Here is a 25,900-nt window from a genome sequence, read left to right as displayed (position 1 = left end):
TACTCGGGTCTGTTAAATGTACTGATCCTCCAGACTGCGAGATGCTCTTTATAACCTGACAATGAGATGAGGATCCAGAACTTTTCTATAGTAGATGACCCCATTAAGACCCTCAAGTGCAGCAATTACTAGGCTGCACCCCCATAAGTTTTTTTTTTTTACAGTCGTCTCCTTGCATCTAATGTCTTGCAGACGTTCGCTGCAGGTATCGATGGTGCTGGTTGTTTTGTCTCTGGCAATAATAATCAGGGTTGTTAACAGCATTGGTAAAGTTCCTGAGATTGCAGAGATTGGAGGTTTATGGTTCACAAGAAGCCAGTGTGTACAGGGCCTGGCCATGTGCTGGTCAGAGGTCAGGCTTTCTTCTCAGAAACCTTGTGCCTGTCATATGAAGCCTGCTCCTTCTAATTGTCCAAGTGTGTCTCTCGTGTGCACCGAGTAGTTTCCTTTTTTTCCATGCCGATGTTAAATCTCTGTTCAGAATTAGGAGAGTTAATATTTCTTCTAAAAAAAAAAAAAAAAAATGAAAGGGTCTTTCTAATAAAGAACATACATCGTATATCCATGATATACGATGTGGTCCGACTGCTTCAATCTTTCACAATCAAGAGAACAGGGGTCCTATATTCCTTCTGTGTTTTGAGTAGTACTGAGCATGTGCGACCACGGCTTCGTGGTCGCACATGCTCAGTACTGTGCTATTTATACAAGGGACAGTTACCTCCCTGTTGTTGGAACTGACGAATTCTCAGCGATCCCACAACTACTTTTTTTTTCTATATGAGGTTTGGGTATAAAATAATGAAAAGCTCATAAAAAATATACAAATTTTTGGGGTTAAATTCCTACATTTTGTACATTTTAGTCATCCTGATAGTGGATGTATGTGTCTTTTTGCTTTAAGGACCCCATGCCCATTAGACTAAATTAGAAAAAATATTGTCCCAATCAGTCGTCAGTCTGTTGTGTATGGGTGGCCCCCTGACTATTCCCCAACAGATAATGTCGGAGGAGAAAAAGATTTTCTTTTTATAAGTTTATTTCCCCTTTATCCTCGTAACAGTGAGGTTGGCTTTGAGATTTCTCCTTGCTTCCGACCTCCCTGGTCACGCTTACTCCCCCTGCTGGATATTACACGATACAACCGGCGACATATATTGCACACCTATACCGTATACATGTATATATGTGGCGTAATGATAAATCACTATAAGCCAATATATATCTATATTTTTTCTTCCAGATCACGTGACTGTACGTTTGGCGCTGGTCTTCCATGAAGTCACCGTCACCGTGACCGACTTTGTCTTCTATGACTGTGCGGCTGTTATGGACCTGGCAGTGACTAATCCGTGAGTTAGCCCAGGCTGTGGTTGGTAATTAAGTGAACCCTGAATTATTTATGGGCACAGGAATCGTTAACCCCTTCACTCACACACTACATAAGTACTGTGTTATACAGCCGTCATCTGCCCATAACAGCAGTGACTGGAGCTAGCTCCGATTGCTGCTATTAACTATTTAGATGCTGTCGATCACGGACGGTGACATTTAACTATTAAAATAATAATAATGAGAACAGATGACTTCCTGAGAGTTGGAAGCCCACCTCTTTGTGATAGAACAACGTCGGCCCAATTTTAGGCAATATTTTGTCAGGACAGGGGGCGTTATACTTGTCTGTACCCCACTGATGATGATGGCAGGGTTTGTCTTTACAGGTGCAGCGCGTGTGTGAGCAGCCCCTGGAGGTGTTACTGGTGTCTGTCGGACCACCTTTGCTCTCACACTCCACAGTGCAGCCACGAGGGGATTATCATATACAGCCAGAACGTAAGAATCATAGTTACTCGTGGGTCCATAGTGACCATGGGGCATGGTGCCACGTCACCAACCGTAATGTTGGGGAGAGAATCTTCCATGGTTTTGGGTCCCTGTGCCATGTTGATGGGATTTGGCCATGCAATAAGGTATTTACTGTTCTTGCAGGATGAACAGAGGGAGTTGTGGGGTCCGGGATCTTGCCCTCGGGTGGAGAAAGTTGAAGGCTCTCACTTGATTCACGTCGGCATGGACGGAGAACTCGATCTGATCGGATACAATCTTCAACTCCTCAATGTGAGTTTTGCCGATACTATGAAATGTGTGTTTTGTAATAACAGATATTGGGCAGATTCACATCAACACTTTCACTGGTACATTCAACAGTGCTTCTCCTGTCCTAAGGCCGTGTCGGGTACTGCAGATCAGCCTTCATTAAGTGATGTAGTATAACCGTCCCCGGCAGATTCTCAAATAGGAATCAGTTTGTGTTTCGTCACTTAGAGACGCCTCTTAACCCTTTCCTGATTGAGAAATTTTCTAGGTTTGTGCACCCCCCCCCCAGAACGATAACTTTTTTTTTCATTATCATAGCTGTATGAGGACTTTTTTATTTATTTATTTATTTATTTTATTTTTTTAGGATGAGTTGTAATTTTGAATGACACCATTTATTTTACCATATACTGCATTGGAAAAAGGAGGGAAAAATTGAATTTATCCATTGTTTTTGGCAAAACATAATTCTTCAGGTCCATACGATTACAGCGATACCTGTACTTTTATATATTTTAATGGTTAAAAAATCAATAGTTTATTACTCTGTCGCCTCATTGGGGGACACAAGACCTTGGTACTGCAGGCGGCAGTGTCCCAAGTCTAGGGACCTGTCAGCACAATATTCGTCCATTGCTTCCCACCCAGGGACTGCTTTGGGACGTCCCAAGGTCTTGTGTCCCCCAATGAGGCGACAGAGTAAAGGAGATTTTTGTGTACTCACCGTAAAATCTTTCTCTTAGCCTCTAATTGGGGGACACAGCTCCCACCCTGTTGCCCTTGCGGGCTGTTATTATGTTGGGTACTCATATTGTTCCTTGAGCTGTACATAGTAGCCTTTGTTTATAGGCTTGGTTATGTTGGATTTGTTATCTCCTCCTACTGCTTGGGTACAAAAACTGAGGTAAGGCGGATGCCGCCCAGGGGTGTATACTGTGGAGGAGGAGCCAGAGCCAAATCTTTTTCAGATTAAGCATAGTGTCGCCTCCTAGTGGACAGAAAGCATAAATCAATAGTTTATTTTAAATAAATAAATCATTTGCTTTGAGTCCTTTCATTTTATTTTTCTGTCGCGCTCACGTTTTTATTGATACCACTTTGGTGTACATGAGACGTACTGATCGCTTATTGTGGACAAATTTCAGCGATCAACAAAAAAATGCAATTCTGGCATGTTCGATTTTTATTATACGGTTTATATCCTTTTATATTTTGACGGGCCTGACTTTTTTTTTTTTTTACAAACTCGGTAATACCAAATGTGTTTATCGTTATTTTATTTTTTTTTGCTGGGAAAAGGTGGATTATTCAAAAAAAATTTTTAATATATATTTTTAATATAGATTCTGTAAATTATACTTTAAAAAAAAAAAATAAATCCTGCATTGTATTGCTTGTCTCCTCCCGGGGGTTATCTGGGAGGCGAATGGGGTTGAGCTGTAATAGAAAAAAAAAAAAGCAGACCCTTTTTCTAGTCCCGGACCAACCTTTAAATACCATTTTTGGCAGCGGAATAATGTGCAATCTTTTGTTTTTATTTTTTTCAGGGCGAAGCTCTAGAATTCAACTGCGTAATAGAGGTGGAAGGAGCGCCCATCACCCTGAGAGCGCAGATCAGCAAGATGACTGCGGAAAAGGATCTGTATAAGGTCCATTGTGAATCCCATAAGGTACGCCAGACTGACTGCAGCAGACTTAAGTACTTCACGCATAGCAAGATCGCTGAAACGTCACAGGTTTTGTGACGCAACAACGACCTCGCCAGCGATCTCGCTACATGTGACACATAGCGGCGACCGCCCCCCCCCCCCCCCCCCCCGCTATGATGTCGCTGATCGTGCTCAAATGTCCTAGGCCATTTTTTGATCGTTGGTGTCCCGCTGGCCAACATGCATCGCTGTGTTTGACGCCATAACAACGACGAGCGACCTCGTTGAAGAATGCCTATCGAGGTCTGAGTTGTCAGCATAGCTGCTGTGTGACAAGGGCCCAACGACCGCTGAGGTCGTTATACGGATCGCTGGATCGTTGCTGCGGCGTTGAAGAGATCTGCCTGTTTGACAGCTTACTAGCGACGCACCAGCGATCCTTACCAGGTCGTATCGTCTGGATCTCTGGAGCGTTGCTATGTGTAACGGGACCCTTAGGGTGTGTGCACACGTAAGCATTTTTGTTTCGCGTTTTAGAAGCGTTTTTACCATCAAAAACGCTTAAACGCTTACAAGAAGCATCCCATTCATTTGAATGAATTCCGCACTTTTTGTGCATATTGATGCGTTTTTTTCCGCAAAAAAAACGCATCGCGGTAAAAAAACACAGCATGCTCATTAATTTTGCGGAAAAATCCGCATTTCTAACTATATTCTATGAGACTGGGGATGCTCCGGAAAAAATCGCGGCAAAAACGCATACGTGGGTACATAGCCTTAGGTTGTCTCCTTTTTAAAATGGGTTGTCTGCTTTTTTTTCTCATAATCACAGCAAGTGTTTAGTTTCCCTGCAGTGCCCCCACAGGAAAAATAAAGTATTACACAATTCTGATTAGAAACAATGGGTTGTCTATGTAATGCGTAGTCCTCTCGGGTCCTCCAATGCGGGGCTTTTACTGCTCTGGCAATTTCATGAAGGTCTCGATGTAGTTGCTCAAAATGGACAAAAAGTTTATTTAACTCTTTCAGGGACAGTTTGCATGTATAAACTTGTATAGTAAAATATCGATGATCCCTATTAATATGTGACCATGCCGCCACGTAGCCGATGTAATGATTAATACCAGGCGGCTTCTTCTCTCTGATAGTACGAGTACCCCCTACAAGCGATGGAGCATCAGGTCCCTGTGTATGTGAAGAAAGGGGACGTGTACCGCGTGGATAATGAGGGAGACATTACAGGTATTTATTGCTACACGGTAACGGTATATTTACTGACTGTGTGACAGAGGTGGGAATTCATGACTGTGTGAGATCCATATAAGACTGTGCCGTGCATTGTATCACATATCCAGACTGTATCAGCTCGTCAGCCTTAAAGGTTGGTGGTCCAAGACACCCGCCATCCCCACCGATCTGTTGTTCTCAGCTCTGGCGGTGTACAGAACGGGAGCAGCAGAACGCCACTCAGCATGTTGTGGCTGTTGTTGAGTACTGCAGCTCACTTCAGTAGGAGCAGAGTTGCAGTGTGCAATGAGGGTCGTAACAGTATATGGAGGGGTCTTGTGTGTTGGACCCCCACCGATCTGATATTGTGGACCTAGCATACATATAGGCTTCCGCTATCTAAGTAGTGGACAACCATTCACATTAAGCTAAGGTTATCCGGACCCACCAATGTTGTTAGGACCACCCGACTGTCGGACGTTCATTTGATCTATTGCTTAAGGGGGGTGGTCAGGCATATTGATGTCAACATGCCCGATCCTTAGTTCTCTAACCAGATAAGTCACCGTCGAGGGATCTGGTAGCTGCATACTCCCCAATTAAAAAAAATATGCACACTCAGCCCAACTAAGCATACATACATAGCTGGCTCACAGCTTTAAGGGGATCTTCCAGATCTTAACTCCACATTGGGAGTCCAATCAGAGAGCTCAGTTTCCCTGAGCAGCTTTGGCAGAGTCCTCGATTTCGGTGATTGGCTGCAGTGCTGTTGACGTGATGTCAGTGCTGCAGACAACAGTGGTGAAAAACCAGATCTGGACCGGGTGAGAATGAGGAAGGCGCTTTTTTTTCCTTTTTATAGCAAGCTATGCCAGGTATTTTCTGAAACCCTAAAACCCCTCTTAATTGAAATTACATGAGTCATTATTTCATTATTTTACTCCATTTTTTTCACTCTCTTCCCCAAATGTTTTCATCTTAATCTTTTCATCCCCCCAGTGACTTTGTATAACTGCTCTGTGGGGCAGTCGGACTGCAGCCGTTGCCAGGCCTTACCCCCGGAGTACCAGTGCCTATGGTGCGGAGAGGAAACCAAGGCTTTGTGTGTGCACAAGGATCAATGCGGCCACAGCACTGTCCATGTCTGTCCCACACCGCTCATCCACTCGGTATGTATACAGGGGCCACACACAGCCTTACCGCTTCATAAGCCGTGAATTCTATGTGGGTGGGGGGTGCAGTACAATACGGCCCCATACTTCGGTTACAACAGCCATCACAGTGATCAATATACTGATGGTAAGAGAACCATGTAAATCGCTCAACACAACAAATCTAACTTGTTTTCTCCAAATTTACTACAAAAATAATTTTACCGACTACTGCAGTCTCAGAATTATTCACCTCTGGCTGTTATAACCTGCTGCAAACATAATTTATAGCCAGGTGGATAGTTTTGATTGTAACTCGATTTAGTAATACGGATATACAGTATATATGGTATATAATTTTTTTTTTTTAATTATTTTTTACTTTTTAGTTTTCCCCTGTGACTGGTATCTTGGAAGGAGGCACGACCATTACCATTGATGGAGCAAACATGGGCCAGAAAGCCGAAGAAGTGTCAGTGACTGTATGCGACCAGCCGTGCTCCCTCCTGCCAGAACTGTACGTCGTATCCAACAGGTTAGTAGATAGCCACACCAAGCGCCATGTCTGTATTTTCGCAGTCATTTCCTCAAACACCGCCACTGATTCACCCCCATTTCACCACTTCTGTACTTCTAAGCCTTTGCTTACTGGGACATTTAATTTTAGTGTCCGGCCTCTTATAAAAGTTCCAGTAGCGGCTGCCGTCCACGATGGCTTCCTGAAATAGACGTGTTTATTAGCGGCTCGAACCCTTCTTGCTTCTAATTGGTCACAGTTTGATTGTTGCGGTGCCTGTTATTTACCACCCCCTGGTGGTGGGTAGTAGTACTACAGTAATAGGTTTGTGCACTGCAGGATCCTTTTTTTCTTTTTCCTCTTTCTTTTTGTACTGGCGGATTTTGCTCCAAATTCATCTAATGGCGCACGATGTTTGATGTTTTTATTGCAAGTTTTGTACTCCACTGCAGCACTATCGTACAAAAAATCTTAGCAAAATTGCCAAAAGTAAAATCTGGCTAATGAAAAACAAGCCTGCACTGTTGTAAAAAAAAAAAATAAATAAGTACATAAAATATATATATATATATATATATATATATATGTGATATTATAAACGGTACATTAAATATACAGTGCCTACAAGTAGTATTCAACCCCCTGCAGATTTAGCAGGTTTGATAAGATGCAAATAAGTTAGAGCCTTCAAACTTCACACAAGAGCAGGATTTATTAACAGATGCATAAATCTTACAAACCAAAAAGTTATGTTGCTCAGTTAAATTTTAATAAATTTTAAACATAAAAGTGTGGGTCAATTATTATTCAACCCCTAGGTGTAATATTTTGTGGAATAACCCTTGTTTGTAATTACAGCTAATAATCGTCTTTTATAAGACCTGATCAGGCCGGCACAGGTCTCTGGAGTTATCTTGGCCCACTCCTCCATGCAGATCTTCTCCAAGTTATCTAGGTTCTTTGGGTGTCTCATGTGGACTTTAATCTTGAGCTCCTTCCACAAGTTTTCAATTGGGTTAAGGTCAGGAGACTGACTAGGCCACTCCAACACCTTGATTTTTTGCCTCTTGAACCAGGCCTTGGTTTTGTTGGCTGTGTGCTTTGGGTCGTTGTCTTGTTGGAAGATGAAATGACGACCCATCTTAAGATCCTTGATGGAGGAGCGGAGGTACTTGGCCAAAATCTACAGGTAGGCCGTGCTATCCATCTTCCCATGGATGCGGACCAGATGGCCAGGCCCCTTGGCTGAGAAACAGCCCCACAGCATGATGCTGCCACCACCATGCTTGACTGTAGGGATGGTATTCTTGGGGTCGTATGCAGTGCCATCCAGTCTCCAAACGTCATGTGTGTGGTTGGCACCAAAGATCTCGATCTTGGTCTCATCAGACCAGAGAACCTTGAACCAGTCTGTCTCAGAGTCCTCCAAGTGATCATGAGCAAACTGTAGACGAGCCTTGACATGACGCTTTGAAACTAAAGGTACCTTACTGGCTCGTCTGGAACGGAGACCATTGCGGTGGAGTACGTTACTTATGGTATTGACTGAAACCAATGTCCCCACTGCCATGAGATCTTCCCGGAGCTCCTTCCTTGTTGTCCTTGGGTTAGCCTTGACTCTTCGGACAAGCCTGGCCTCGGCACGGGAGGAAACTTTCAAAGGCTGTCCAGGCCGTGGAAGGCTAACAGTAGTTCCATAAGCCTTCCACTTCCGGATGATGCTCCCAACAGTGGGCCCAACTCCTTGGAAAGGGTTTTGTACCCCTTGCCAGCCTTGTGACCCTCCACGATCTTGTCTCTGATGGCCTTGGAATGCTCCTTTGTCTTTCCCATGTTGACCATGTATGAGTGCTGTTCACAAGTTTGGGGAGGGTCTTAAATAGTCAGAAAAGGCTGGAAAAAGAGATAATTAATCCAAACATGTGAAGCTCATTGTTCTTTGTGCCTGAAATACTTCTTAATACTTTAGGGGAACCAAACAGAATTCTGGAGGTTTGAGGGGTTGAATAATAAATGACCCTCTGAATAAACTTTTCACAATTTAAAAAAAAATTAAACAAAGAAATAACATGCTGCAGTGCATTTCACACTTCCAGGCTGATCTACAGTCCAAATGTCACAATACCAAGTTAATTCCAAGTTAATTCCGAATGTGTAAACCTGCTAAATCTGCAGGGGGTTGAATACTACTTGTAGGCACTGTGTATATATATATATATATATATATCTATCTATCAAGGCCTAAAAACCGTATGGTAAAAAAATGCATAAAAATTAAGTGATCTCTAGGTGATAAATGCAAGATCTTTATGGTTTTGAGTGCTAAACCGCCACAAAACAGAGGCTAGGAGGAATTTACATGGAGCGGTGGTCTAGCGTACGTTTTGCTGCTCTGGTCCAAGTCTATAACACTTATGGAAACATTCAGCTGCTTCCATCAGACCCATGGCAAATTCTTGAGTCCTCCTAGTCCTATTTGTTTGGCTGCGGTAACGCAGGATTTGGTTGGTGTCCCAGCAGTCGGACCCCCATGAAAATATAAGCCCCCGCCCATACCCAATATCGGCCAAATGTGCCGATATCAGCAGATTCGTCTAAAAGTCTAATGGGAGCGCCCCCCGACTCTCCCCATACAGATGATGGTCATGGGGAGATAAAGATCCGGCTATCCTTTTTGTTCTCCCAGCGATAATCTGCCGACAGATTTCTGGCAGCGGCTCTTTATATACAGAGCGAGCTCTCCTGTATACGGGAGAGTCGGGCCAGATTTATGGTGTACGGGGGGGGGGCTCTACAAATCATGACGCTAATTAGAGCGGATTACTTACCTATAGGATTGTCTGCACCCTGTCCGCGAGTCCAGAGGAGGCGTCTGGCACTGTGGAAGTTTCAGTAAATGGTCGGGATCCTGGAATTTCCAGTGAGCTTTTCTCTTATCAGGTAAGTGGCTTTTACAACCAGATGAAGCCCCCCATATGCACAGTTATGTCTCCCAACATTCAAAGGAAAGGTCCCCACGACCGAGCGTTGTTGTGTCTTCTATGCCGACCCCTCTGGTGGTGATTTATGTCTGGGAAGATCAAAAGGATCGGACACTGAAGTCTAGCATGTCTGATCCTTCTCTTCCCCCCAACATCATCAGTCAGGGGAGAATCAGGAGACTCCAATACTCATTAGACTGTGTGGCAATCCCCTCAATCTCTGCAGGTTCAGCCAACTTTCTATCTAATTTGTATGGGGGAGCTTTAATCTCTGTATAGTATTTTTATCAGCCCCTATGCATTGAGCTCCCCCTAGTGGTGGCGACAGGCAGTCAGAATTTTATGATTTAAGGCTCTAAAATGACTGTCCTCATTTAATATAATTCTAGGAACCGCTGCCGGGGCTTCAGGTTAATAATTTATTTTCTTTCTAACAATTCAGGACCCCATTCTTCAGACGCTGGATCCAGTAAGGGGTCCAATGGCTGGTGGGACAATCATCACCATTATCGGCTCCAAGCTACTGACTGGTGACCAGATAGCGGTGACTGTCGGGGATTTGCCTTGTGAAGTGTTAGTGTTATTATTATTTTATGTTATTATTTTACTCTGTCTGTGCTCAAAATACAGATTGTTGTTTTTTGTCTTTTTCAGGTTTGGGGATTTATTAGAAGACCAGTTATATTGTGTGACAAGCCCCAGTTCTGTGCAGCAGGAGATGCCGGTGCAGGTTTTTTATGGAAAAACAGGAAGACATCTGAAGGACCCCTTGTACGAATACACAGAAAACCCGACCATTTCTTCTGCTTATCCTTCCAGCGCCTTCTATGGGTAGGAATGAAAATTACATATCTGGGCTTTAGTTAAAGGGGATGTCCAAGTATACAGGTCTATTGACCTATCTGTTCATCAATGGCAGATCATTGGAGGTCTAACACCCAGCGCCCCCTGACACTCAGCGCTGTTTATTATCTGTAGCTGGATGCAAACACTTAGAAAGGAGCTGATGAGCGCAGCTCCGATCAAAGTGCAGCGGCCATTGTGAGCTACTGCAGAGCACCTTCTATGCAAAAGCGTTTACATCCGATAGCAAAACTCATCTGATCGGTGGGGGTGCCGGCTGTTGGATCCCCACCCGTCTGCGATTGATCCTGCAGATAGGTCAGCAATTCCTTATGTCTCTTTTAAAGGGATTTTATATTTCTGGTCTATCCTTTAGATAGGCTATCGATATTCAGTAGCCCTTTGGAAATCCCAATTGGCCGTTCTTGGGGTGATGGGGGGAGCCTTGTGCTTTTTGCAGCTAAGCCCTAAAGGTGTCCATATACGTAAGAGCATAGTTGGCCAAGCCCTCAGATTTCAGCATGGGTTACCTTCTGAGTGTCCCCCCAGACGGATGATGTTGAGAAATAGATGCATAAGGCATGTTGAATTTTAACATGCCCAATCACTTGTTCTCAGGAAAGATAAGCCATCAGCAGAGGTGTCTGACAGCGACCAATTCCCCTCTCCCTATTGCAAATACACATGACTATTAGTAATAGCCAAGAGGAAACGACGATCGTCCGAATACTTTTGAGGGCTTACAGGCAACTTACACTGCAGTACCAAGTGCAGCCAGACTTGTATGGATGTTGCTGTGCTTGGATGAACAATGAAATGATTGTAGAATTGGAGGTCTGGCTGATCACACCCCAATACTTAGGATAGGTCATCAATAATTCCCTTTAAAGGATTGTGGCTGTTGCTGACCCATTGTCAGGGGTCTCCCAGGACATGTGCATGGCCGGCTTGTGCTCTGGCTATCTGTCCTCAAGACCTCCTCAGTGCCAGACGTGGAAGTGAGCGGCATCAGAACGTGTGAGGCTTCATCTCATGGATGTCCCATTGCTTCTTCCACAGAGGAGGACGGACAGTTATGGTGACAGGTGTAAACCTGGATGTTGTGCAGGCGCCACTTATGTGCGCTTTGGTGAGGTCGCCAGTGGAGGAGCCTCAGCCGGGAGAGAGCAGGAGAAGGAGGAGGCGAAAGAGAGAATTTACTCTTGGTCCTGTCCATGAGGTGAGGCCGTTCCCAATCATCCTTCTCCTTTTTCTTGTAGTACTTTGTGGTCTTTCAGCACTGTTTTGTTTTTATTTGTAATCATGGTTTTGCTTTTTCACATTCCATTATCAGATTAGTGAACCGTGTCTCCAAAACTCCACATTCATGGAGTGCACCTCACCGTCTGTCCCCGACAACTCCATCCTTGTGGATATATTATTTATACTAGACAATGTCAGGTTTCCATACAGCAGCCTCGGAAAGAACTTCACCTACCAGAAGAACCCGGTCCTGAAGCCTCTGAACCGTGACAACCCCGGCAAACCATATAGCCTGAAACCCGGGAACGTGCTGGATATAGAGGTACGAATACAAAGTAGTCAGCTGATAGCTCTCGGGAGCATTTGCGGCGTCTCCGGCCTCTGAGGGGGCTCTGTCGCGGCGTCTCCAGCCTCTGAGGGGGCTCTGTCGCGGCGTCTCCAGCCTCTGAGGGGGCTCTGTCGCGGCGTCTCCAGCCTCTGAGGGGGCTCTGTCGTGACGTCTCCGGCCTCGGAGGGGGCTCTGTCGCGACGTCTCCGGCCTCGGAGGGGGCTCTGTCGCGGTGTGGGAGGGCGGGTGTTGAGAATGAGGAGTGAGGCTGGCTCTCTGCCAAAGTCGCTGGCCTCGGGAGGTGGGGCGGCTCTCTCAGTAGTCCCAGGTGGACTTTCTGCCAGTGTCCCCTGCCTCGGGCAGCTGTCTGCCGGTGTCCCTAACCTCGGGCGGCTTTCTGCCGGTGTCCCCTGCCTCGTGTAGCTCTCCCATAAGCTGTAATCTTAACACGCAGAATGTAAAGTGCAGCCTGAGGATAAATTTAAAGTGTTGCATATATCTATTAGGTTGCTGTATTCTGTTGTTTTGCAGGGTGAGGGCCTAGATTCAGGCATCAGCAAACAAGAAGTTCGGGCAATGATTGGAAATGGTATTTGTACCGTGAAGACTCTCACTCACAACCACTTGTACTGTGAGCCTCCTCTTACTGCTCCAACGCCGCTCGACTCCACTTCTTCTTTGCCGGAGTTTGTGGTTAGTATTCTTGAATTTTTGCCTCCTCTCCTGTGTATACAGTTAGGTCCATATATATTTGGACAGAGACAACATTTTTCTAATTTTGGTTCTAGACATTACCACAATGAATTTTAAACAAAACAATTCAGATGCAGTTGAAGTTCAGACTTTCAGCTTTCATTTGAGGGTATCCACATTAAAATTGGATGAAGGGTTTAGGAGTTTCAGCTCCTTAACATGTGCCACCCTGTTTTTAAAGGGACCAAAAGTAATTGGACAGATTAAATAATTGTAAATAAAATGTTCATTTCTAGTACTTGGTTGAAAACCCTTTGTTGGCAATGACTGCCTGAATTCTTGAACTCATGGACATCACCAGACGCTGTGTTTCCTCCTTTTTGATGCTCTGCCAGGCCTTCACTGCGGTGGTTTTCAGTTGCTGCTTGTTTGTGGGCCTTTCTGTCTGAAGTTTAGTCTTTAACAAGTGAAATGCATGCTCAATTAGGTTTAGATCAGGTGACTGACTTGGCCATTCAAGAATATTCCACTTCTTTGCTTTAATAAACTCCTGGGTTGCTTTGGCTTTATGTTTTGGGTCATTGTCCATCTGTAGTATGAAACGACGACCAATCAGTTTGGCTGCATTTGGCTGGATCTGAGCACACAGTATGGCTCTGAATACCTCAGAATTCATTCGGCTGCTTCTGTCCTGTGTCACAGCATCAATACACACTAGTGACCCAGTGCCACTGGCAGCCATGCATGCCCAAGCCATCACACTGCCTCCACCGTGTTTTACAGATGATGTGGTATGCTTTGGATCATGAGCTGTAGCACGCCTTCGCCATACTTTTCTCTTTCCATCATTCTGGTAGAGGTTGATCTTGGTTTCATCTGTCCAAAGAATGTTCTTCCAGAACTGTGCTGGCTTTTTTAGATGTTTTTTTAGCAAAGTCCAGTCTAGCCATTTGATTCTTGATGCTTATGAGTGGCTTGCACCGTGCAGTGAACCCTCTGTATTTACTTTCATGCAGTCTTCTCTTTATGGTAGATTTGGATATTGATACGCCTACCTCCTGGAGAGTGTTGTTCTCTTGGTTGGCAGTTGTGAAGGGGTTTCTCTTCACCATGGAGACTATTCTGCGATCGTCAATGGAGCACCTGGGGCGCGCGCGCGGAGGCGTGAGGGCACGAGCACACTGTGCAGGACCGTGGGGTACTCGGTACCAGGCCCGTCGACTTCAATGGGGGGACGGTGTCACGGCGGCGGCGACCCGGTCCTTGGCCCTGGGGCGTCCATTAAATAAAAAATGATGAAAGGGGAAGGGGAAAAGTTGTTGGTGATATGGTAAAAATGAAGATAAAGTTTATAGATGGTTAAATACGTGACGCCACCTGTGGTATTCTGGTCAGAGGTGACCAGCGCTGCGGTGTTGTTCCCCTGAGACTGTTGATGTGGCGCAGCTGAGGTGAAAATAGCTCTCCACATGTAGAGCAATAGTCCCAGGGCAAAGATGTTAGATTAATAGTCAAAATGGCTGTGAACGTTGGGGTGCAGAGAAATGAGAGGAGGACACAGAGAGGTGCAGTTTCTTTACCTTTTACTGGCAATTGGTTGCAATCCGGAGTACCACATACAGGTGATGGCTTGAGTCCGGCTCACCTGGAGGCATTTAGGGGATCCACCTTGCCAGGTGGGGATTTAGGACCTTCCTTCTGCGCTTTGTGTGTGGGTCTCTGCTATTTATAACTAAGCTGAGACCCTCAATTGCGTGATGATTTCACTAATCTGTACGGCTGTCAGCATGAGCCTATTCCACGGGTACCGTCCTTTTCACCGTCAGCCCCGGGCTCCTTATCTGCTGCCGTGCCGTCAGGTGCTCAATGTTGCACAGGAATTTACAATCCCCTGTACTTTCAGATTCAGCGGTCAGGACATACAGCTCCTGACCACCAAGGACTCTGGCGTCCCTTTCTCGCCAATAGCGCTTAGCTCTGGGGGCTACTATATGCATTTTGTAGCTTCCCCAGAGCCTCTCTGTCTCTGCTCGTATCCTTTTCCTCCTCACAGATCAGCTGCCCCTCACCAGCTCCTTACAGATCAGCTCCCTGTCCTCAACTGACTGGATCTTCCAGAAAGATCTTTTTACCTCACGTTTTTAACTGCCTTGTCATTTTCCTCACAGCTGCTCTCGTTTCCATGACAGCTCCCTCAGCTCACTTCTACCTGACTCACCAACCCCTCTGCTGGCCAGAATTTATAAGGCAGCTCCCTTTTCTGACCTGCAGCAGGTATTGTGATTTAATCTATGTTACCTGGCATGGGGGTCCCCTTTCTGCCTCCAAGCATGACTTCACCTCATAGAGGGAGGCAATGTCACTGTGACAACCGGACTCTGGGGTGTCACATTCACCACTGCTGTCTTCCGTGGGCGCCCAGGTCTTTTTGCATTGATGAGTTCACCAGTGCTTTCTTTCTTTCTCAGGATGTACCAAACTGTAGATTTTGCCACTCCTAATGTTGTAGCAATTTCTCGGATGGGTTTTTTCTGTTTTTGCAGCTTAAGGATGTCTTGTTTCACCTGCATGGAGAGCTCCTTTGACCGCATGTTTCCTTCACAGCAAAACCTTCCAAATGCAAGCACCACAACTCAAATCAACTCCAGGCCTTTTATCTGCTTAATTGAGAATGACCAAGGGATTGTCCACACCTGTCCATGAAATAGCTTTGGAGTCAATTGTCCAATTACTTTTGGTCCCTTTAAAAGCATGGTGGCACATGTTAAGGAGCTGAAACTCCTAAACCCTTCATCCAATTTTAATGTGGATACCCTCAAATGAAAGCTGAAAGTCTGAACTTCAACTGCATCTGAATTGTTTTGTTTAAAATTCATTGTGGTAATGTCTAGAACCAAAATTAGAAAAATGTTGTCTCTGTCCAAATATATATGGACCTAACTGTATGTAACACAGCCAACAACAACCTCATACTTTTTTTTTAATTATGATTATTGAACTAAGGTGCACATGGGAAATCTCCAGTTTAACCTCGGCCAAGTGAAATATGACGAGGAGGGGCAGTCTAGTTTCCCTAAAGAAGCAAAGATTGGCATAGGTGTCGGAGTTGCTCTGCTCATCCCCATTGTGCTAATCATCATCTTCATGTACCGGTATGATCATAAATATCACTATTCCTCATAAATTGTGGCAAAAGCTGCCATCCCGGTGACTGTTGGCACACCAGAGGCGAGATTTGCCCTGGGGATATGTAACTCATATGCATTTGTTACAGGAGACAGAGTAAGAAGGCAAAGAGGGATTATGAGAAGGTCCTCGTACAACTGGAGAACCTGGAGACTAGTGTGGGAGACCAGTGCAGAAAGGAGTTTACTGGTATTGTCCTTATGTCTCTTTTCCAGATTAGCGTAGAGCAGACCATGCACAGCTGGTCGCCGTTACACCTCTTTTCCTACTGGACACGTGCACACTCTGTTAAGCAGATCATGCTCGTAAGTGTTCACATTTTTTCCTCTTTCAGATCTAATGACCGAAATGATGGATCTTACTAGCGACATTGAAGGCTCGGGCATTCCCTTTCTCGACTATACAACATACACAGAAAAGATATTCTTCCCCGGGGACACCGTCTCGCCCCTCCGGAAGCACTTGGACGTCCCAGAGAGCAGGCGAGCCACAGTGGAGCAAGGCCTTACCCAGCTGTCCAACCTGCTCAACAATAAGCTTTTCCTTACCAAGGTACGAGAAGCCCCTTTAAGGTTTTTAAGACAAAAGTTGACATCTTGGGAATATAAAATGAGACCTCAACCTCATGTTACATCTCGTGTCCCAGCTGATTGAGACACTGGATGCCCAAGTGACGCTCTCGCAGCGAGACCGCTGTCACGCCGCCTCCCTGCTCACGGTGGCTCTGCACGGTAAACTGGAGTATCTGACGGATGTGATGAAGACCCTTCTGTGTAACCTGATAGACCAGTGTGTGGCCAAGAATCCCAAACTTCTGCTCCGCAGGTACATGCTGAACTGTGCAGAGCATAGTTATTACTGGTAGGCCCCAAACCATGGTGTCCTAAACCCCTTCTCTCTGTTATCAGGACAGAGACCATAGTGGAGAAACTGCTGACCAACTGGATGTCCATCTGCCTGCACTCCTTCCTTCGGGTGAGTAATGTGACTTTCCGTAGCGATGCAGAGACCTTGGCATGTTCTTTCTTCACATCGTCCTAATCTAAGTTGGGAATACCTTTTTTTCCATCATCATCATCATCCAACGCTTCAGTCCTCAGCTCTTCTCTTCTCCATTGGTGGCGTAATGCAGCAGAGCCACTGTCAATCAAGGAGGGAGAAGAGGAGCTGAGGACCGCAAGTGTACGACAGGCCCCCCCTTAGGAATAAAGTGCAAATTTCGGCAAAATGGAGAAAAAAAGGTTGTTGAACCCCTTTAAGACAGTTTTGCCACCTCTCATATGTGTGTTATCTTTTAGAATGCCTCAGGGATGCGTGTTCTGGAGGGAGCAATGATAACGGGGTTCTAAAAATGGCCGATCACAGAGGGGCAGGTGTAATATCTCGTTATGGGGAACCCCACCTGTTCAGTGTCTTCCTTTCCTCTCTGCGCAGGAGGCGGCAGCAGAGCCTTTGTACAAGTTGTATCGCGCTATCATGTATCAGGTGGATAAGGGCCCCGTGGACGCGGTGACGGGTAAAGCTAAGCGCACTCTGAATGACGGGCGGCTCTTGAGGGAGGACATAGAGTACCGGCCGATGACACTAACCGTCATAGTGAAGAATGGGGCAGAGGTACAGCAGGTTCCTGTCAAAGTGCTGGACACCGACACCATCACACAGGTTAAAAGGAAGATCTTGAGCCATATTTACAAAGGAACGCCATTCTCCCAGCGACCTCCTGTCCATACGCTTGACCTGGGTAAGACCTAAACTGGTATATCTACAATTATACCCTGTATTATATATTTTCACAACGACCACTGGGGCTTTTTTAGGCTCTAATCATTGCTTCAGGAAACAACACATGTACATTAGCCACAATGATCAGACTCTGATCGTATCTTTTGTACTGAAGCATATAATGCGCGTTTGCAAGTCATTTTGAAAGGAGGAGAAACGGGTTAGCTGTTACATCACCCATTGTAATTGGTGGATTTTGTGTTACCAGCTGGGTAGAATCTTGTTTTCAGCATTTTGTAATACTGCCTCTGATGATAAGGAGCCTGCTGAAAACTCTAGACTGACTTTTTGGCTTGGGAAACTCCTCTTTAAATACTCTAATAGGTAATTATTGGTTTATAGAAGGGGCCTTTGTTCAGGACCCTCCTCTACTAGCTAGCATATAGAGCATCTGTCAGTCTGGAGGACCCGGGTGGATGATGGATTTTACATGGGCAGCCTATTGATAATAATGGAAACTGTGTAATACTTCATTTGGCCTCTGGAGGTGCTACAGGAAAATGGTGTTCTTGCTTCCAGATTAAAGTTGATTGCTGAGGGTTTAAAGAGGCTGATAAACCTTTTAAAAGCTGCTGGATTGTTTCTCCATACACTATACCTAATAGCACCCCCTTCCTATACATGCACACTCAGATTGGCTGAGCGTGCATATTTTCAAAATATTGAGACAGGAATAAGCCATTTTTGGTTGACTTATCTCTCGTGAGTACATAGGATGTGGCATGTTCAAATTTAACATGTCTGATTTTTTTTATTTACCTGTTGTAGTGGGGGGCAAAAAAAGACACCTACACAAGATCGACAGGTCCCTCTGAAACCAACAGTCTTGTGTGGGGCCTCTTTAATCATATGAATGTCCTGTTGTGTAATGTTGGAGGGACCCTGCAATGAGTACGCAGACTGGATGTGTAATATCTGATGTCTCCACAGAGTGGCGCTCTGGTCAGGCGGGCCATTTGACTCTCTCGGATGAGGACTTGACGTCATTAGCGCAGGGTCTTTGGAAGAGGCTGAACACGTTGAACCATTATAAGGTAAGGGGTCTAGTGTGGTTTTTGTGGGACCCCCAGATTTCAGGATGGGTTTTACCATTCATTTCTTGTAACAGGTCCCGGATGCCGCAACCGTGACTCTAATCCCCCGGCTACATAATGACCAGTGTGAGACGCCGAGCAACTACTACTTGGGTGGAGAGAGTGAGTACTTTGGTCAGAATTGTCATATATGCCCAGCGCCATGTTCGCCACCCATTACGTATCTCACTTCTATCAGAGACCCCAATGCTAGAGGATGGCGACGATGGCGGCATCAGAATATGGCACCTGGTGAAGTCTGTGGAGGAACCTGAGGTGTGTAAGCAGCGCCGCAGCAGCCTGCGAGAGAGAGAGCGCGCCAAAGCCATCCCCGAGATCTACCTGACGCGCCTGCTGTATATGAAGGTGAGGAGGGTCACCCGCAGATATGGAGGGTCATGGTCAGGGCCGGCCTAGGCTCACCCATCCCTACCCCTCACAGGGCACGCTGCAGAAGTTTGTGGATGACACTTTCCAGGCCATGTTGGGAGTGAACAGACCTGTCCCCATTGCCATTAAATACTACTTTGATTTCCTGGATGAAATGGCTGAGAAACATGGAATCGCAGATAAGGAAACGGTCCACATCTGGAAGACTCACAGGTGGGTGTAGGTCAGAATCCCAAGTCCATCGAGTGTGACCTATAATCTGACATGCTGGTCCAGAGGAATGCAAAAAGCCTATTAGGCTGACACTAATATCTCCATATTAGGGGAAAAATTCATTCCTGATTCCGCACAAGGCACTCAGACTAGTTCTCTGGATTATCGTCCCATAACCTGTAATGTTGTATATGTCAAGAAAGGCAGTCAGGCCCTCCTGTACTTGTTTAGTGAATCAACCATGATCATGTGGCATATTTTTCATATCCTTACTGCTCTTACTTTAAAGAATCCATGGTCTCACTGCTTCTCCAGTAAGAAATCATAGTCTCACTGCGTACAGTAAATAATCCGGATTCTTACAGTCGCATAGTAAAGAATCCATAGCCTCACTGTTCGTGCATTAGAGAATCCATAGTCTCATTGCTCGTACTGTAAAGAATCTAGTCTCAATCCAACAGTATATAATCTATAGTCTCACTGTTCGTACAGTATATAATCTATAGTCTCACTCCTCGTACAGTATATTATCTATAGTCTCACTGCTTGTACAGTAAAGAATCCAGTCTCACTGCTTGTACAGTAAAGATTCCATACTGTCACTGCTTGTACAGTAAAGAATCCATAGTTTCACTGCTAGTACTGTAAAGAATCCATAGTCTCACTCATACAGAAAAGAATCCATAGTCTCACTGCTCATACAGTAAAGAATTGCCGTCCATGTTTGATTGAACCTTCTTTCCTCTGAACGTAGAGGATGACCCTATGTTATTGTTGCTGTCTTAGGTCCAAAAATAAATTCATAAAAGTATTTAGACAAAATATCAAACAAATATATACAAGTGCTACATATTTTATTAGAAGATACAAGTAACATAATAAGATTTGTTAAAATAAGACAGCAATAAAAAATAGGGAGGAGGCTGAAGAGGGACACAATAGAATCAGAAGAAAGGACAAAAGGTAGCCACTAGATGACAGAGGACTACCAGAATATAGAAATGTACATACAGATATATATACACCCACAGGATTTGTGCAATGTAATGCTCATGTATAGATTATTTAGAACAAGTCCCAACAGTGGACATCTATACACCATTCATGGAGTTAGACATACCAGCAAATAATAGAAGTGCAGCGTGTCACCACATCAGCCTCCACCTCACACCCTGACGCGCGTTTTTCCGTACTTCAGCTGAAGGTGAAAAAAACTGTTAGGCTGTGTGCACACGGTGCAGATTTGCAGCGGTTCCGCAGCGGATTTTACTGCACAGAAACGTTGCATTTCTGCATTGTGATGTACAGTAGCCTTTAAATCAATATAAAAAAAAAAACGCTGTGCAGACGCTGCGGATTTTTCCGCGGTACAAAATCCGCAGCATGTTACTTCTTTTGTGCGGTTTTCTATCTCCCCTGTCACCAAATCCGCAGAGGGAAAACCGCGATGGAAAACCGCACAAAAACCGCATGAAAAATGGAAGAAATCCGCAGGAAAAATGCAGGTTATTTAACCTGCGGATTTCTTCCATTCTGCGCGGAAGTCCAAAAAGTACGTCTGCACTCAGCCTTAGGTGTAAGCTGCAGCCAGCCAGTCCCCTCCCTCCCAATTTAATATTAATTTCCTAAACTAAGGACAGGACATCAATATTATTTTTTCCTGGCTTTTAAGATGCCCGTTTGCGATCATTCAGTGCACACCTTTGTTGTGTCACAGGACCAGGACATAATTTTTATCCCCTAGAAAGTAACTGGAGAACATTCTTCGTGAATGACAGCAAGCAGAGATCTTGAAAAACCGTGACAGATTGATGCAGAAAGTATATTGGAAAATTGTATAACTTTTCATTATTGCACAAAAAGCTTTATTTGCTGAACATGTGATAAACTGTGCTCCAATTCCCCAGCTCCTGCTGCAGTTGGGCTTCAATAGCACACTGCCGCCACCAGGGGGAGCACAGTATATACAGATTTATTGCAATGTGTTATTATTGGGGGGATCCATTTATAAAATGTCATAAAAATCACAACAAGGCTCATCTGTATCTCTGCTTGGCCGCAGCCTGATGCAGAGGTTCTGGGTGCTCATCCTGAAGAACCCTCAGATGGTCTTCGATATCGAGGTGTCGGAGAATGTGGATTCCATTCTTTCAGTCATTGCTCAGACCTTCATCGACTCGTGTACCATCTCCGAGCACAAAGTGGGCAGAGTGAGTATATAGAGTGTGTGTGATTTTTATATATATATATATATATATATATATATATATATATATATATATATAAAGAATCAATAGTTTCACTGCTCGTACACTAAAGAATTCATAGTCTCACTGATGGTATATATATGTTATCTGTATTTCATTATGTTATATATGTGTTTTGTGCCTGGATTGAGTATGTCCTTGTTTCATTATAGGACTCACCCGTTAATAAATTACTGTACGCTCGTGAAATCCCACGATACAAGCAGCTGGTGGAGAAGTAAGTACACCCCCACCCATTGTAGAAGACTAGGGGGGTGGTCTGGTGCCCCTTTGTCACTCTCTTTACCTGAATTCACAGGGTCTCAGTGGTGGGGGGAACAGACCCATATATAGAGACCTTTCTTACAGCACCCTTCATAATTTAAGGGAGGGAAATTCACTGTGAACTGTAGTACATTGGACTATTAGGCAATAAAAGATTGGACATGTTGAATTTGAACATGCCTGATCCTTCTAGATAAGATTGCGCTTGAGGTGCCTGGCAGCCGCTTATTTTTATACCGAATACATGTTGGATGAATGTGAGGGGGGATAGTGGTCAGTCGGACGAGCTATGAATGTATCCTGCCCCTGTTAGACCTACAACAGATGATTTTTCTATATTCTTTCTTATACAGGTACTACGCTGACATCGCAGATACTACCCCGGCTAGTTACCAGGAGATGAACTCCTCTCTCACAGAGCTGTCAGGGGTGAGTGAGTTTTGGTGGTCTGCGTCGACCCGAGGATCTAGATCTGCCCATTTAAGTCTTCTCTGCAGCTGTCAGAATCCGGGCCGTATAATGTATATATGTATAACACCTGTCCTTTGTGCTTCCATTCAGATTCACGCGGATGACCTGAACTCCATGGTGGCGCTGCAGGAGCTGTACAACTACATAAATAAGTACTATGATCCGGTGAGTGGATCTTTCACCGTCACAAGAAACAGATTAGGAAAATAACGCGTCCAGAGATAAGTGTCAGTAGTTGCATCTGGCAGTGTCTTATCGCTGTGTGACGATTACATGTCTGTTCTGCTGACCCGTCTACTTGGGTTTAAAGCGGTTTCTCACCTTTAGGGGGCCAAGATGTTTTTTTTTTCTTTCTTTAATGCGGGTATTTTTCAGCTAAAAATCACTTTTCCATTAAAATCTTGCACTGTTTTTCGCTTCTATAGCCTCGGTGTTGCACTGGCAATTGGTGGCTGCAGAATGAGTTAACAGAGATGCCATCAGTGAGCTCACTGTGATGGTCTGACAGAGACTTTGTAGCTTCTTTTCTGTCTTTTAACGGAGGAAATTTATCACTCCCGCTAACCTTTTTTCTTTTTTTCTTTTACAACAGATAAGCCAGGCCCTGGAGGAAGATCCCAGCGGACAGAAGATGCAGCTGGCGTATCGCTTACAACAGATCTCTGCTTTGGTGGAGAACAAAGTGACAGATCTATAATAGATTTGGGGGTCCCATGACTTTTTCTCACATCCCATAGTAATGACTTATGGGAACAAACCTGGTGGTCTCCTATTAGGACTTTGCCATCTGATGAGAAGACGTGCGATTCGGGAACTCTCGTGTCATTGAACGGCACCCGCAAACTCTTCAGAACAAATGACATTTGACCTTTTTAGCACTTTCTTTCCATAATACAGGTGAAATGACGTGTTCCACCGTATCAATTGGCGCTATCGAGAATCCTTTCCTCCATCACCAGCCATGCAGTGCACTGCCTACCTCAGTGGAGCTGTACAAGTGCCTTTTTTCTGGTTCTTCCTGTGGTTTGTCGGGGGTCCACCTATGTCTTATGAGGGGGGGCAGTATGCCGCCCTGGCCTTATTCCCTTCCACTGTATAATAAGGAATTAATAAGTAATACACTGTGTGGATGTATATTATAATTATATGGCAGGGAAGAGGTATTGCTTATAGCAAACGATGGGATTTCTGATTGTTTGCCATGGGCCATAATACACATGCACCATTCTCCTTTGTGTCCCTCAATATACAATATGTATGCGCTTTATGAGCTTCTTACTGGACTGGCCCTGGTGTTACAGAGAAAAGAACCATGAATACAAGGCATCGTGTGCTCTGTTACATGGTGGCCATATTGTATCGCCAGGCGGTGCCTGTGAGGGGTGTGACCGTTATGTTTGGTGGTGGTACCCTAGGGGACAGTCTTCATCACCGCGCTCTGTGTGTCTGTCTCCAGAGAGCGTTATATCGCTTTTGTTTGTTTCTAACTTATGCAAAGCCTGTACATAGTTATAATGATATTTATTGTTCTTTTTATGCAGACTGTTTTGCAAATAAAATGATTTTTTAGAAAGAGATTTGTCAGAGTTTTTACTTGTTTTTACCCTATAATGCAACTAGTGTACAAGTACCAGCATGCCCTGACAGCCTAAAGTGTTATTCCCATCTTCATAGATGGACATTGCCAAAGCGAGCATTTTTTCAATTTACTGTTTATTAAAATTTTCAGCCGTTCTTGAGATATTAACATTTTCTTTTGGTTACAGCTCATTGCCTGGGAGACCGACCACTGCTGCTCTCTAGCTTGTAGTCACTGTGCTGAAGCTGGCCGGGATTAGGAGGTGGTAACGCGCTCCAGCGATGCTGGGCAGATCAAAACAGTGCGTACAAGCTCAGTAGAAAAGAGCTTGTAAACACTGGACATATTCTACCGTCTATCAGCAGTGGTCAGTCTCCAAGGCAACAAGCAGTAAACCAAATAAAAATGTTAATATCTCGAGAACGGCTGAACATTTTAATGAGCAGTAAATTGAAAAATTGCTTGTATTTACACGCTCTGTCCGAACATCTCGTGGATGGACTCGCTTTGTTTGTGGATGAACATCCTTGTATAAAATATTTTCGAGACTGTTCAGCTTTAAAAATATGTTAGTCCAAACAAAGACTGCATCTTACAGGATTAATCCTGTTAGGTTGACCTCTCGATATGTGGTATTTTTCATCAATTTTTTCCAGCATTATTTGTTTGGGCTCCGGTTTGAAACTATAGGGCCATCTTGTTAATATTTAGGTTCATACTTGATAGGTTTGAAGTCGTATAGCCATGCTGCTAATAGAGACTCTCTTCTTTATGCATTAGTTTATATGGATAAGATTTAACCTATACGGGTTAACCTGCACATTTGTATCTATATAAAAACTTCTCTGGGGCCATCCATTAGTATATATGTGATGTTACCCAAATTACAAATTAGTGTACCCCTATGCATGTGTAACAAGTGTTTTCCTTACAAATCTATCTGTATCTTTATCAACATATTTGGTCAGATCTTATACAGTTAGGTCCATATATATTTGGACAGAGACAACATGTTTCTAATTTTGGTTCTGGACATTACCACAATGAATTTTAAACAAAACAATTCAGATGCAGTTGAAGTTCAGACTTTCAGCTTTCATTTGAGGGTATCCACATTAAAATTGGATGAAGGGTTTAGGAGTTTCAGCTCCTTAACATGTGCCACCCTGTTTTTAAAGGGACCAAAAGTAATTGGACTATTGACTCCAAGGCTATTTCATGGACAGGTGTGGGCAATCCCCTCGTTATGTCACTCAATTAAGCAGATAAAAGGCCTGGAGTTGATTTGAGGTGTGGTGCTTGCATTTGGAAGGTTTTGCTGTGAAGGAAACATGCGGTCAAAGGCGCTCTCCATGTGGGTGAAACAAGCCATCCATAAGCTGCAAAAACAGAAAAAAACCCATCCGAGAAATTGCTACAACATTAGGAGTGGCAAAATCTACAGTTTGGTACATCCTGAGAAAGAAAGCAAGCACTGGTGAACTCATCAATGCAAAAAGACCTGGGCTCCCACAGAAGACAACAGTGGTGGATGATCGCAGAATAGTCTCCATGGTGAAGAGAAACCCCTTCACAACAGCCAACCAAGTGAACAACACTCTCCAGGAGGTAGGCGTATCAATATCCAAATATACCATAAAGAGAAGACTGCATGAAAGTAAATACAGAGGGGTCACTGCACGGTGCAAACCACTCATAAGCATCAAGAATAAAAAGGCTAGACTGGACATTGCTAAAAAACATCTAAAAAAGCCAGCACAGTTCTGGAAGAACATTCTTTGGACAGATGAAACCAAGATCAACCTCTACCAGAATGATGGAAAGAGAAAAGAATGGCGAAGGCGTGGTACAGCTCAAGATCCAAAGCATACCACATCTGTAAAACACGGCGGAGGCAGTGTGATGGCTTGGGCATGCATGGCTGCCTGTTATGAGCTCATTTTCTCG

At 44.5% G+C, this 25,900-nt stretch overlaps 1 protein-coding gene across 2 annotated transcripts in view; it reads left to right on the top strand.

The window, feature by feature from the left end:
- Positions 1-23,947, top strand: part of PLXNB3 (plexin B3) — a 61,740-nt gene extending 37,793 nt beyond the window's left edge. For both annotated transcript variants that reach the window (XM_073590893.1, XM_073590894.1), the window contains 28 exons: positions 1,244-1,352; positions 1,722-1,833; positions 1,990-2,118; positions 3,645-3,767; positions 4,895-4,988; positions 5,973-6,142; positions 6,514-6,659; positions 9,476-9,581; positions 10,065-10,195; positions 10,277-10,453; positions 11,525-11,684; positions 11,799-12,029; positions 12,567-12,728; positions 15,732-15,880; positions 16,003-16,103; positions 16,249-16,466; positions 16,561-16,739; positions 16,823-16,889; positions 17,349-17,655; positions 18,627-18,730; positions 18,805-18,892; positions 18,969-19,135; positions 19,212-19,372; positions 21,435-21,582; positions 21,792-21,856; positions 22,257-22,332; positions 22,465-22,539; positions 22,967-23,947. In XM_073590893.1, coding sequence (XP_073446994.1) covers positions 1,244-1,352; positions 1,722-1,833; positions 1,990-2,118; positions 3,645-3,767; positions 4,895-4,988; positions 5,973-6,142; positions 6,514-6,659; positions 9,476-9,581; positions 10,065-10,195; positions 10,277-10,453; positions 11,525-11,684; positions 11,799-12,029; positions 12,567-12,728; positions 15,732-15,880; positions 16,003-16,103; positions 16,249-16,466; positions 16,561-16,739; positions 16,823-16,889; positions 17,349-17,655; positions 18,627-18,730; positions 18,805-18,892; positions 18,969-19,135; positions 19,212-19,372; positions 21,435-21,582; positions 21,792-21,856; positions 22,257-22,332; positions 22,465-22,539; positions 22,967-23,071 — 3,860 coding nt within the window. In that variant the 3' untranslated portion in view covers positions 23,072-23,947. The remainder of the gene's footprint in view (positions 1-1,243; positions 1,353-1,721; positions 1,834-1,989; positions 2,119-3,644; positions 3,768-4,894; positions 4,989-5,972; positions 6,143-6,513; positions 6,660-9,475; positions 9,582-10,064; positions 10,196-10,276; positions 10,454-11,524; positions 11,685-11,798; positions 12,030-12,566; positions 12,729-15,731; positions 15,881-16,002; positions 16,104-16,248; positions 16,467-16,560; positions 16,740-16,822; positions 16,890-17,348; positions 17,656-18,626; positions 18,731-18,804; positions 18,893-18,968; positions 19,136-19,211; positions 19,373-21,434; positions 21,583-21,791; positions 21,857-22,256; positions 22,333-22,464; positions 22,540-22,966) is intronic.
- Positions 23,948-25,900: the final 1,953 nt, after the last annotated feature.

The sequence above is a fragment of the Dendrobates tinctorius genome, unplaced genomic scaffold (genome assembly GCF_039654945.1).
Source record: "Dendrobates tinctorius isolate UK_male_01 unplaced genomic scaffold, ASM3965494v1 ptg000120l, whole genome shotgun sequence".
NCBI classification, from domain to species: domain Eukaryota; kingdom Metazoa; phylum Chordata; class Amphibia; order Anura; family Dendrobatidae; genus Dendrobates; species Dendrobates tinctorius.
The sequence above is the reverse complement of the archived record's forward strand: the minus strand, read 5'-3'. Positions and strand labels throughout refer to the sequence as shown.